The 13592-nt window shown below is 39.5% G+C and overlaps 1 protein-coding gene across 1 annotated transcript in view; it reads right to left on the minus strand.

Moving 5' to 3' along the window:
• LOC141437097 (band 7 protein AAEL010189-like) overlaps positions 1–13592 on the minus strand; it is a 57985-nt gene that overhangs the window by 32961 nt on the left and 11432 nt on the right. The window contains exons 5-7 of the mRNA XM_074100323.1: positions 11737–11846; positions 6968–7117; positions 2758–2938 (exon numbers count right to left, since the gene is read on the minus strand). Coding sequence (XP_073956424.1) covers positions 2758–2938; positions 6968–7117; positions 11737–11846 — 441 coding nt within the window. The remainder of the gene's footprint in view (positions 1–2757; positions 2939–6967; positions 7118–11736; positions 11847–13592) is intronic.

Consider the following 13592-nt stretch of genomic DNA (forward strand, 5'->3'; position numbering starts at 1 on the left):
TCATGCCACGAATGTCTCCGGGAGACAGCGTTGCCAGATTTTTTTTTGGCGAATCGGGATTTTGTATCTTTTTGAGTGAAAAAAAGCGGGAATATTTCGTCGAAAGCGGTACATAGTAAAAAAACGTGTTAAATCAGAAGTTTTTAAATATTAACCTTTTATTTAAGTTTTGAGTTACGTTTACGTGACAATACTCTGGTGGCCATACATCATCCTTCTTATCGTCCAATCGGCACGACGCTGCCGATTGGATCAGAACTGACCGTATGTGGGCGTGGATTGTCATGACAGCCATAACTGTCCACCAGAAATAGCAAAAAAAAAACTTGCTGCACGCACTGTCGGTCGAGCTGTCCCCCAAAAGCGGAACTGAGCCTGTCCCGCGCAGGACATGGGTGAATACCAAAAAGTTGCACACCGTAAGGCACTTGTTCCACCGCCGACGATGAGCGAGAAGCGAGCAGAGCGAGTAACTAGAAACGAGTGGGCGAGCAGTGAAAAGCGAGTGTTCGAGCACGACGGGCGATTACTCGCTCCACTCGCTCGAGCCGGGCGGCCGCCATGCTAACAGCGCTGAGCGAGTATCGCTGAGCTAGTTTTATAGCCGGCAGTGTGAACCGCCAGCGATCAACTATTAATATATATGTCTCTTTTACTCACACAGGATCTTATATCTTTTGTTCGTTTCTTGAGCGAGAAAATAGTCGATAGCCAATCGTTTCCTCGCCGGCGGTGAGACAACTGCCTAACGCAGGTAGCTAGAATTAGGTACTATTAACAAGGAGCGGAATTCTCATAGCAAAAATCAAATGTCACGAGGGATTGACCATTTATCGGCTATTCCAGTTATCGATTTTTCACATGTTACCGACTTTTAACATTATTCTGTAGCATTTGACCTCTTTGATAAGCCACTTGCATTTCTTTATTAAAATAAATTATGTCACGTAACATTTGACATTCGATGTCGCTTGAGTTGTCATAAGTTTTATTTTGACCGTTCATCCACCATTACCTCTCATATTTCGTTTTCTAGAATTTTTTTACCGTACAACGGCAAAACCTACTAGACACTGGCAAAATTGTCCTCCAATGGACAGAGCCATATTTTTCTAAAAAATAACAAGTTTTATTTTATTAGATTGCCGTGTTAACCAATGGTTAATCGTAAAAGAAAAACGATTAAAAAATGGATAAAGTAATATCCTTCTCTTAATTTTAAATTATTCTCTTACTTTAAATGGTGACAATGTAGAGAAAATAATGACAATTCTTTGTTACTACAGACAAGATGAAAAAAATATAATAGTAAATTTGTACAGATATAGATTTCGATTCTGTTATTTTAAATGAAGGTAATCTATCGTCAGTTACACTGTTTAACATTTCCGTTTCGGTTTTATGTTTAAATTTGTAACAAACACACAGGTCTATTTTTTTTTGATAGCCTATAATAGTGTCCCACTGCAGGACAAAAGACTTCCCCATTACAGGTCTAATTTTATTACCTAAAACATATCGTGCTAACTGACAATTAAACATCGACAGTCGATAAAACACAATGGTCAATCCCTCATGACATTTGATTTTTGCTATGAAAATTCCGCTCCTTGACTATTAACTCTTTCCATTGTGACACGAAAATTAATCATACATTTGTATGGATATACCTACGTTATTTTATAAGGTTTGCAACTTTTTGGTCTTCACCCACATTTAATTTTGATAAAAAACTGGGACGTTCCGCCAAAATCGGGACGTCTGGCAACGCCGCTGGGAGACCACATCAAGCTTACCGCATCCTAAAGCCAGGCAGGACCCAAGGTTGTCTGCTATACCTTAGCTTCGCAGTGGCAAGAAAATTAAAAATTCTTAATACTTAGTCGTAACAGCGTATTTGAATCAACATAGGCGGTGTCCTCCACCGCAATGGATATAGAAAAGCAGCTGGTCTAAGTAGAAATTGGAAACAACTGGTCCAAGTAACAAGTGGTCTAAGCCGCAACTGGTCTATGTAACAAGTGGTCTAAGACGCAACTGGCTTAAGTAACAAGTGTTCTAAGACGCAACTGGTCTATGTAGCAAGTGGTCTAAGAAGCAACTGGTCTATGTAGCAAGTGGTCTAAGAAGCAACTGGTCTTAGTAGCAAGTGGTCTAAAAAGTTCCCCGGGTGTTTGTGTCGGAAACTAAAACAAAACATAGGTTTGGTAAGAGTTCCGTCAAGGTGCGAAGCGCCTCAGCCAAGCGGAATAAGAGCTCCGTGGACTTTGGGTCGTAGAATTAAAATTCATGAACCAGGAAATAGACGAACGGAGATCGACTTGAGATTTGGGGAACATTTTTGACCACTTGCTACTTATTTAGACTAGCTGCTTTATAAACGAAGTGTACTATAGACTATCTTATCAGTACTGGTGTGATTAACGTTATTTTTTAAATGTTGCAAAAAAATATTAAATTCTGTATAGTATATCTACTAAGTGCATCACTCTGCAATTAAAAGAGAGGGCTATTATTTAAGACAGTATGATTGTAAACGACCCATAATCAGTTATTGAGCGTATAGCGTCCTGCTCACGTTTCCCGAACACACACTGCGTAAAAAATGCAACTCTGAATAGCAACACCTTTTTTTACATAAAACTGATCATGATTGACCCCTATCTCACCTGATGTTAAGTCCATATGAGGCCAACCAAAGGTATCACTGGTTCAGTAACAGCCTATTCACTCTAGCCTTGAAGAGCCCTAGGTTACCTGTAAGTAACGTAGCTGCAGTGCCGCGGGGCTATCTCCGATGACCTCAGAGGCTTCTCGAAGGGCTCGGGAAGCCTTTTGCTCGCCTTCAGCTGCGATGACCTTGGCGCGAGCCTCACGAGCAGCCTCAGCTTCGGCAGCCATGGCGCGCTGGAGCTGCACTGGTAGACGGACGTCTTTGCTGGAAGATAAACAGCCTTATTCATAAAAAATCCTTAATTGAGGTTTGATCGGTCTGTTACTAAGCAGACTGATTAAGCTTGTTAGACGGTTGTCAAGAAGTATGATTCATAAACGTTTGCTAGCAGTCTGCTAGTTGTTAAGCTGCTGATAGACGGATTAGACGCGTTATGTTGGCCATCTTGACAAATCAAAGACAAAAAATGGCCTCATCGATAATTAAAAAAAAATTGACAGCAGTGACAGCAAATTAGGAGGAAAAAAAAGCGAGATTTGTTTTCCCGTCATTTCCGATCCGCATGTTTATGTTGTACCTAAGTGCAAAAAGCCGTAATTATGTTAATCATCCTAATTTTTTTTTTTAAATATTAATTGTTAGTAAAGTAGCAGAAATAAATAAGTACCTAATTTAGAGGTTTTTTAAATACAAATTCCTGAAAATAATTTTTCCTGGATTTTTTGAAATCTGCGTAACCCTTCACTAAAAATATCTTCGGTATGGTTTTTTGCTCTTGTCAAAGTCAGCTGTTCAAACTTGTGGTGGCCATTTTGTGACTTAGCAGGGAGATAAAGGAGGGTCTACGGACCTCTAACTTTAGTAGAGCCTTGATCAACTGATTAGCGCTAACAGACGTTTATGAATCATGTTTTTTAGCACCGGGCCTTCAAGGAGCCTTCAAGGAGGCTCTAACTTTTTATGAATAAGGCTGAAAGATGTTATAGCTTCTGTTTTGAAGTAAACGTAACATTTTGATTATTCATGAAAATTCTTACGGCTTTGCTAGCTGGCGCGGGTGCACGTCGCGGGCGCAGCCTGCGGGCGCGGGCGCAGGTGCAATCCGTTTAGGTTACCACCCGTACTCTAAAATAGAGTATTGTCCTCTTTTCATGTAGGCGACTTTATAATCTACGACACCAATAAAGTACGCTAAAAATACTCTATTTACGTAAAACTTATTCTTACTGGCTCGTTACTGGTTATGAGTACTTATGAGACTAAATAAACTGGTATCCACTTTTAAGGAGAGAAATAATAAATACTCTTTTTTTATTCTGTGTACTTTATTTTGTCCTTCTAAAATGAAAAAAATACTTTATTCGCCTTAAAAAAGGTGCAACCCTAAATCCGTTGCACGCGGCGCGCGCTGTTAGCGCTGCTCACATTAGGTATTTTTCAATAGGTGTCCACCCGCTCCGTGCAAACCGCGTCAGCTAGCGTAGTCCCTTAGGACCACCCAGTATGAATGTAGGACCAACCAAGATGTGCTTTACCAATTTAATAACAGATCCTACTTCAAAAATAAAACAATAAGGCCGATTGTCATATTGCTTTGTGAGTGAAAATAGGCTTTGATATGGCTTTAACGTTTTAAGCGCTGCAAATGACATTAAACCTTAGGGTGGTAAACCAATTTCTTGATCGACTATAGGTCACAGCTCATTAGAGCCACCCGGCACCCGACTAGCACCGCCTCGACTTTCGGCGTCCACTCTTTGTCGACAGGTGGTCTACGGGTGGACGCCGCGTTGACAACGAGTGGACGTCGCGTGGTCCACGAAATTTCCAAGTAGTCTATTATGAAATGTAAGTGTGGGGAGCGCCGCGCCGACCGCACGCGGTTCACGCGAGGCAAGCGTACGAACAGCGAGCTATCACCGAGTGGTCTACTCGCCGATCGAGCGTGGACTGGACACCTTGCAAGCGAGGTGATCCGGTCACACTACGGAGTTGATGTCATGAGCGCATGCCCATAAGCACGAGCCAGCAAGAGTGGAGCCCTAGTCGTCTACTTCACCTACATACTATATTGGGCTTCAGTCACTCCTGCTGGCTCGTACTGAGGCACCAACTTCAGACTGGTAGAAAATTATTTTCATGGTTTTATGCAGTCGGTTCAATTTTTTGTTATAATTTTTTTTTCACTCTTAGTCTTCTCTTTTAGTGTTAATAATCTAAGATACAATAAATTAATGTCAACTGATCGTTACCGTTTACGAAATATTGCTTTTTCAGATGCAGAGATGTTCATTACTTACTATTTTATCATATGCATAACGATGAGCTGAAATTGCTTAACAATTGTGCTAAAGTAATTGAAATTCAACCCGTGAAGTACTTGTTATTGAGTAGCCGCTCCGTTGGTCAAATGTGGTCTTCATCATCAGTTCCACTTCTCCAAATGATAATTTTCAAGAGCAAATGCTAGGTACTAAATATATCCAAATTACCATTGGTGTCCCTATAATATTTGAAGGTTCCCTTGATTTCCTTAGGATCCAAGCATCAGATCCTAATTTTGTGCTTGTGGGGCATTTCTAGACGAACGAAAAAAAAATCGTAAATGACGAAGTTCTGAATTAAAAACTTAAAAAAAATACAACCCAATTGATAACCTCCTCCTTTTTTTGAAGTCGGTTAAAATAACATTTAATTTGTAGGAAATAAACAAAAATAGCAGTGGTCCTATTTTTAATAAGTTGTAGAACAAAAGTAGTTACGGTATGCAAGTAGAATCGATCTTTGGATTAAAAGCCCCATGAGCAGAGACGTCCTGTGTGTATACTACGACCTTATGGTTATTGCAATTAGGTTTATAGATATTTTCAACGTCTCGGTAACATGCATACATAATATACGAGTACATTTATGACCTTGCCTCTACGAACGATACATGCCGTGTCGATCTACAGCCAGCTGTCCCATTGAGAATTCAATACCATTAATTAAGGCTTTTCATCAAGTTAAGTATTTTTTAACTACATTGCAGTGTACCCATTTATAACAATCATAATTATTAGTTACCTGAGCATTTCTATTTAAAGTTGGACCCTGAGTTTATCTCTCCGATTTCAACAAAATTTGGGAGGTAGACTCAGTCCATGATTCCGAGCTGTAAAAAAACAGGGTGTCCAGGTGTGTCCCCAAAATATTGTATGGATTAATTATTAAGGAAAAATCGTAACGGAACGGACACATCCATACAATATTTTGGGGACTCATCCGGAGACCACGTTTTTACAGCTCGGAATCATGGACTGAGTCTTCCTCCCAAATTTTGTTGACATCGGAGAGATAAACTCCGAGTACAATTATAAATATAAATGCCCACCTAGGTACTACAAGTCTCAATGACATTGATACAGCTGGTCTACGATCCGACTTGAAAAGATCTTCACTTGTCTTATAACAGAATGAAACATACTTTATAATTAGTATATTAGAAAATATATTAGAAATGAATTTAGAAAAAAAATCTTCGACAGACTATTTTTAATTATTAAAAAAATAATAATTAAATAAATTTTTGTTGCATCATCGAGATATGTAATAAGAATATTTTATATTGACTTAAAGTATAAAACCTATAGAATATGTAGACGTTGGGTTTGAACGTCTCCGCATCGGAATAAGCAATCTTTCGTAAAAAGTGACGAGCAGTTAATATATTGTATCTTAGATTGTTTACAAAAAACCATGAAAATAATTTTCTACCAGTCTGAAGTCGGTGCCTCAGCACGAGCCAGCAGGAGTGATTGAAGCCCAATATAAAGTGCGTAGGTGAGGTAGATAACATTAGGTTCACTCCTGCTTCCTCGTGCTGAGGCACCGACCGACTTCAGACTGGTAGAAAAATATTTTCATGGTTTTTTGTAGTCTGTTAATTTTTTTTTTTTTTTTACAAGACCTTGACACAGCAGTGTTGGAGCGAAAACAAATCATTCCATTTTGTGTATTGTGTTGTGTAGATACAAAAAACTAAGATGTTAATACTTAATCGAATGGACTATATATAAACAATTAGGTAGGTAGGTTATATAGGTAGGTAAGTACTTTGCTCACCGGCTACTCCTATGCAACAACTGCACACATTTGCTTGAACACATTCATGCAGCCCCTCCACACTGTAAAAACACACACAAACCAAAACACCCAACTACCACCACACGACCCGTTTCGAAATAAACCAAAGCTCATCCTCGGAGCAAAATAACCGTTGACCATGTGTGTGTAAATACTTCTCATACTCACATCTCAACCCTCTCCACCTTGATTCCCCAGGCCTCGGTAGCTTCGTCCAGGGCTATTTGCATGTTGCCGGAAATGGTTTCGCGTTCACTCAGTATCTCGTGCAAAGGTCGGGTCCCCATGGTGTTACGGAGTGTAGTTTGAGCCAGCAGCCTTGATAGAAAAGGGTCTAGAGGTGATTTTCCACCGGCGAGGCGAGACGAGGCAGGGTGAGACGAGAATTGAAAGTGTATGCCCGCCGCGTTTGCCGCCATACAAATTTCAAGTCTCGTCTCGCTCCCCCTCGTTTCTCTTTACGCTATGGGGTAGCTATGGGTAATATTGTCCATTATTCGAGCATTTATTTAGTATGATTTTCGTGGGCGCATTTCTGTTGACATGGTAGAAGATTCTGTTACAGTTTGCAGGTTATCTAGTAGAAATTTAGAAAAACATTTCTAAGTCTAGATTATTATATATATATTAAATGTCATCAAATACCACAACCCGTTCCAAAAAAATGTGACCATGAAAATGATGCGGCTGAAATGCTCGAATGACCCATTACCATCCGAGTAGCAGTACATTATAGACTTGGGTAATCTCAACTCCGAGAAGAGATCTGATTCACTAAATCCAGCTCCGGTATCGGTACCGATTCGCTTATCGACTCCGACTCCTTTAATTGACTCCGGTTTCGCACGATCATTAGTTTGCTTATGGCCGATCCAGCGGGTTCGGTACCGAAGTACTGAAGTACCGATTCGTCCTCCTCGACTCTTTTGAATCTGTGAGTAACTTCGGATATTCTTTCTACTGGTGAACCGGATTCGGGGAGCGGCTCTGAAATTGGTATCATGCTATCCCTCTACCTCTCTTAATAAATGCTATTAGTGTGAGCGGGACGGTACATATCCGATCCGATCTGACGTGATTGAGCGAAAGTGAAGTGAGTGCTGAATCGCCGATCGCGAGTCGCTCGATCCAATAGGCTGGTCGGGGTTAGTAACTGCTCCGAGTCGATAAAGGTTACAGCTTATTAGAGCCACCGGCACCAGAACAGCACCGCCTCGACTTTCAGCGTCCACTCGTTGTCGACAGGTGGTCCACACGCGGGCTGCGCGTTGACAATAAGTGGACCTCGCGCAGTCCACGAATTTGCGAGTAGGGGGGATGAAAGGGGTGTCGAGGGAGTGGAGAGCGCCCTATCGCAAGCGTGCGGGCAGCGAGTGGTCCACTCGACGTCCGCGCGTGGCAACCTCGCGAGTGAGGCGACGGTGACGCTACGGAGTTGATTTAGAGAGCGCATATGAAGAATACTAACCGCTCTAGACGAGGCGGTGCTGTTTGGGTGCCGGGTGGCTGTAATGAGCTGTAACCTAAAGACTTGAAAGGAGTCGATAAGGGATTCGGATCCGCTTAAGGATCTGACTCTTTTGAATCTTCGGATCCGGATTTACCCATCTCTAGTACATTACGAACTTTGTATAAATCACCACATCGTAGCTAGTTCAGTATAGCGCCGCAATCTATATCTGGGTCGATCAACTTTTTCTTGTTTGTTATTCTGCCCCGTTGTCCAAGAGACAACAATTACAGTTTCTTAAAATAACTGCTTTGATATAATTATGCGACTAATATCCTTAGGAGAAAGTCTACAAAATAATGAGCTTGTAACATGACAAAAAGTTATACTCGATGAATTTTAACCACAGAAAACATATAGAAACTCTTGGTTTTAAAGAGTCGTCGAGGGGACGTAACCATGGCAACGAGGTACGAGAAAAAGTTGATCGACCCATCTACTCGGATGATTTTACTCATAATAATGTTAAAACTATAGTAGTCCGTTGCTAAGAAGTCAATATTGACACCTGTCATCCTGGTACTAAATACGTCAATGTTTTTATTTTTTGACGTATTCAGTATGGGAGTGACACGTGCCAGGATCAGGATAGACTTCTTAACGGCGGACTACTATACTGCTAACACGCTGAGGACGAAAGGGACCTAAACCAAAATCGCTAAGTTGAGTTAAAATTACAAAAAACTAACTTTAAAAGCACACTTCACAAATGTTGACAATGAGGGTTTCTGTCTGGCAAACTATCGCTAGATAAGAAACTTATCGAGTGGTCTGTTTAACGTTACAGCCTTGCTTGAGATTGCTTTTAGCTATTTAATCTTTAATCAATAGTCAGAGTGCAGCAGTAGCACAAAACCGTAAGTCTGATGCGGCCCGTGCCAAATTGGCGAAGGAAGGTGGACTTCCCCAAGTTCGCTGCCGACCTTCTGACTGGCCACGGGTTTGCGATGATCTTGAAGGCAGTGCACGTCGTTGTATTTATTATCACTCAATCCTAGCAGATTATTGAGGATTTAACTTATTTTATTTATTCCTCTTAATGGCGGCCATAAGGCTTAGCCAATGTCAGTTAAATTAAAGATAAATATATTCTTCTTATGCATGTTGTACGGTGATTGTAGATTTTGCAACTTGATAGCAAAATTCTAGAAACCACGCGGAGACCACTTGCGCATTAAAAAATGTCAGACACGAGAGCAATATAGAATTTTGTGATCACTGTTCACTGTTAAGGTTAATCGCCGCATAAAACACTATCAAAATTATACTTCAACTAGCCAAAGAAGCAGAAATACCAAAATTAGATATCGTCTTCATCCGCCATGTTCGAATGCTACAAATCGAATCCGAAGGATTTAACTTCTTTATTAGTTGTGTGTCGAGCGGAATGATTTGTTGTTGTTGTTGTTGTTTCTTTAAAAAAATATGGCTCTGTCCATCGGAGGACAGTTTTGCCAGTGTCTAGTAGTTTTTGCCGTTGTACGGTAAAAAAATTCTAGAAAACGAAATATGAGAGGTAATGGTGGATGAACGATGACAGCGCGAATCGAGCGGAATGATTTGTTTGTATAATTATATATGACAGACAGACGACAAGATGACAACGAAAGAATAACGAGTGGCATCAGAGGTTTCCGGCCAGCGTTGCCTAGGCTTGTCCACCTCCTTGCACACGGCAATACGGCGCAACCACAGTTTTCTAAGTATCTTAAATGCCATAATATCGTATTATTTCAATAACATTTTTGGCAATATAGCTTTATCGTTACTATCAATGTAAAATACTTATCATGTTATTTTGTTACTAATAAATATATCATGATTTCTATAGGTCCTAATACTCTTTGGTCATGACCTGTCATGGCGACAAAACACCGGGCGTGGCCTGTAATATGAGCAAATAATGAAAACATAGATCATACTCGTCAAACTTGATTTTTAATTGTCATGATTCAAGAGTCAATCAATTATTCAAAGTTTTAAAATTATTTTTATTTATATTATGTACGCTATCAATTCTATGAAATTTCTCGTCAAACTGAACAACATTAGTTCAGTGACTAATAAAAATAATTAAGTAGTTTTTTTCATTTTTATTACACTTTTAAGTTTATTCGAAGAAGCAATGTAAAGCTAAATGCTTGATGTTTGTAGCGTGACAGGCGACGTCAGTTGTGTTCTAGGATGGCGTACATTTGATAGCAGTATTTAATTTGTATGAAAAAAGGAAAAATCAAAGACTCCATTATCCTTAAAAGTCGTTGTTCAGTTTGAAGAGGACGATCTATAATATAATTTTTTGCTCGTATTACAGGCCACACCCGGTATAAAGAGAACTGATGTTCGGATACTCGCAACATTATTGGACTCTAGAAGGACACGGAAGAAGGGGGTCTAAAAAATTTTTGTGAAGTCGTAAAATATGTCTTTTTTTTATTAATACGTAATTTGCCACGTAATATTAATTCGATTTGTATTTATATACTTAATTCAATAACTGCAATGTGTTTCGAGGACTCATCCACTCTCATTCCCTGTTTAAAAATATTCTACTCGTAGTTTCTGCTATGAAGTTCAAGCTTTTTCCATTCCAAATTTCATCAAATTTGGTGCAGTGCTTTAGTTGTGAAAAATTAACTAATCGTATTTCGTATATGATTAACGGTCATGACATTTTGATCCAAACTGGCGATTAAAAACTATATAATGTACTTACAGAATATTTCTTGAGTTAACAATATTTTATAAACGTTCCGTTTCTTGCATAATGTTCTTTACCTCCGCCTCTTTAGGTATTTTATAGGAAGAAGTTTCCGTTTTTAACAAAATCGAAAAGTTTTATTATTGTTTTTAAATTGTGATATGAAAAATAGCAAAGTTAATCTCACTAATATTAATTATAATTGTTAAAGTTTGTAATTCTGTACCTATGTTTGTTTATTATGCAACTCTTCACGGCTTAACCGCTGAACCGATTTAGGTGAAATTACATAGCATAGTATTTATCCGGGAAAATTGCATAGTTCCCGCGAAATAGCAATAAACGAATTAGACTTGAACGGACTCACGGGCAACAGTTAGTTAATAAATAATTGAAACTACTATTGACGTCTTCGATATTTTAATTAGAATTTAGTTTAGACCCTATACTAAAAAAATGAAATTTATTAAATGACTTCCTAAAGTGTGCATTATAAAGAGCCTATTTTTCTTCTGTCGATTCCTATGTTGAACAAACTGTAGGTGCTATGGAAAAAATATTTTCTCTCCTTGTAATATGGTTCATTTTCGTAAATACGAATTTTCAGAGGACTCTGCCCCGTTCGGGTACTAACGCCATCTAGCGATATTTCACCTATCAGGAAACCCTCACTGATTTACGCTGTCATCAACTCTTTTAGCTCCAAGTGCCTTGTCGGGTCCTTACCTAGTGGAATGATGGGCATTCTCCACGTTAGCTATGGATATGGTGGCATTGTGGACGCGATAGTACACTACAGCATCCACTGATACGGTGACGGAGTCCTTTGTCAGTACCTAGATCGACAGGAAGAAAAGTATAGTTTATTGAATTAGGTGTTACTTTGCGGAGGTCCAATCAATGAACTTCGAGTATAAACAATGGGACAGTTTTATAAATAAATCTAGTTAGATTACCCATCAGAAGATACAGAAGGACACACAGTTTTTCTTTTGTGAATCAACAATTCTTTTTCTCAAAAATTTCCGTATAAGTTGACATTAATTATTCTTCACATACGAGTATCAGAAGGGGAAGTGCATAGTTTATGCTCAGAGAAAAAAAAAAGTTAAAAAAGATTGCAGGCTCGCTAGCTCCACAGTGTCGCATACAAATTCCCTTGGATCAAACGCCGTTATTGTCGAGTCGCAAACTTTTTAAAAAGTTAAAAGGCCATGGAAGTGTTGGCACAAGTCGTATGCAGCCAGCTCAAATGACCGGTACAGTTATTTTGTTAGAATTCCGGGCTTTTTTTATTCAGTCTGAAATAGCTTGTGGTGTTTTCGGTGGAAAGATACACTTGCAGTTTTTTTTAATGATAAAAGGCGGGAAAGCATAAACATTTTACAGGAATAAAATGAAATGTTACAATATATTTTGAGGAAAAGTTTCTTCTAATTTAGTTTTTTTCATGATTGGTTATTTGGAGTCTCTTTGTATTTTTTATTTCAACCTAAAATTTTTTGTTACTTTTACGGTCATCCCGTAAAACCATATCGAAAATACAAACTGAGACATGGATGCACAGAAAAACCAGAAAAAGAGACCAGCGCTGGGAATCGAACCCAGGTCCTCAGCATTCCGTGCTGCGTGCCATACCCCTACACTACACTTCAGCTGCTTAAGTAGCGTAGTAGAAAAAAAAGCAACAAGATATTGTGTGCATAGGAGAAATTCTTATCCGTCTTGTGTCGGTTCTCCTGTCCAGTGGTAAAGTAGGGGTATGGCACGCAGCACGGAATGCTGAGGACCTGGGTTCGATTCCCAGCGCTGGTCTCTTTTTCTGGTTTTTCTGTGCATCCATGTCTCAGTTTGTATTTTAGTTAATTTCCTTCACCATTTTTGAGAAAAGCTTTGTCTCCGCTGGAATAGCAATTGCTGGCTTCATATTAGTTAAACGGACTCACAAGCTCGTCCATTTAATACTCATACTCACTCAGCCAGCATTTGCCTATTTCCATGCCACTACAATAATCTAAATTTTATCTCATAAACAAACATAAATCATATTGGTATACCTACAAATGAAAATAATTAAAACCGAACAAGAGCGTGTCGTACACGCCCAGGATAAGGTTCCGTAGCCATTACTTAAAAATAAAATAATATTTTTCTAAGGATTTCGTATTGTGTACTGAATCTTCCAAGTATAGGTATATTATATATAAGAGCGCTCAAGAATGGCAAGGCACCCGGGAACGATGGTATTCCAGTCGAAGCTTTAAAAGCGAACGCGGAGGTGGTGGCCGATATTCTCTGTCCCTTGGTGAAGGCGATATGGGAAGCTGAGCAAGTGCCTGAAGATTGGAAAGAAGGCATACTAATTAAGCTGCCCAAGAAAGGGGACTTGTCCCAGTGCTCAAATTGGAGAGGGATAAACCTACTGCCTGTGGTCTCCAAGGTTCTCTGCAAGATACTGCTACACAGAATGACGAGTGCTGTCGATTGTACGCTGAGGGGCGAACAGGGTGGATTTAGAGCAGGGCGGTCTTGCATTGATCAAATCAACGTTTTACGCATGATTTTGGAGCAGTGCAATGAAA

This window comes from Choristoneura fumiferana, chromosome Z, assembly GCF_025370935.1.
Source record: "Choristoneura fumiferana chromosome Z, NRCan_CFum_1, whole genome shotgun sequence".
Lineage (NCBI taxonomy): Eukaryota > Metazoa > Arthropoda > Insecta > Lepidoptera > Tortricidae > Choristoneura > Choristoneura fumiferana.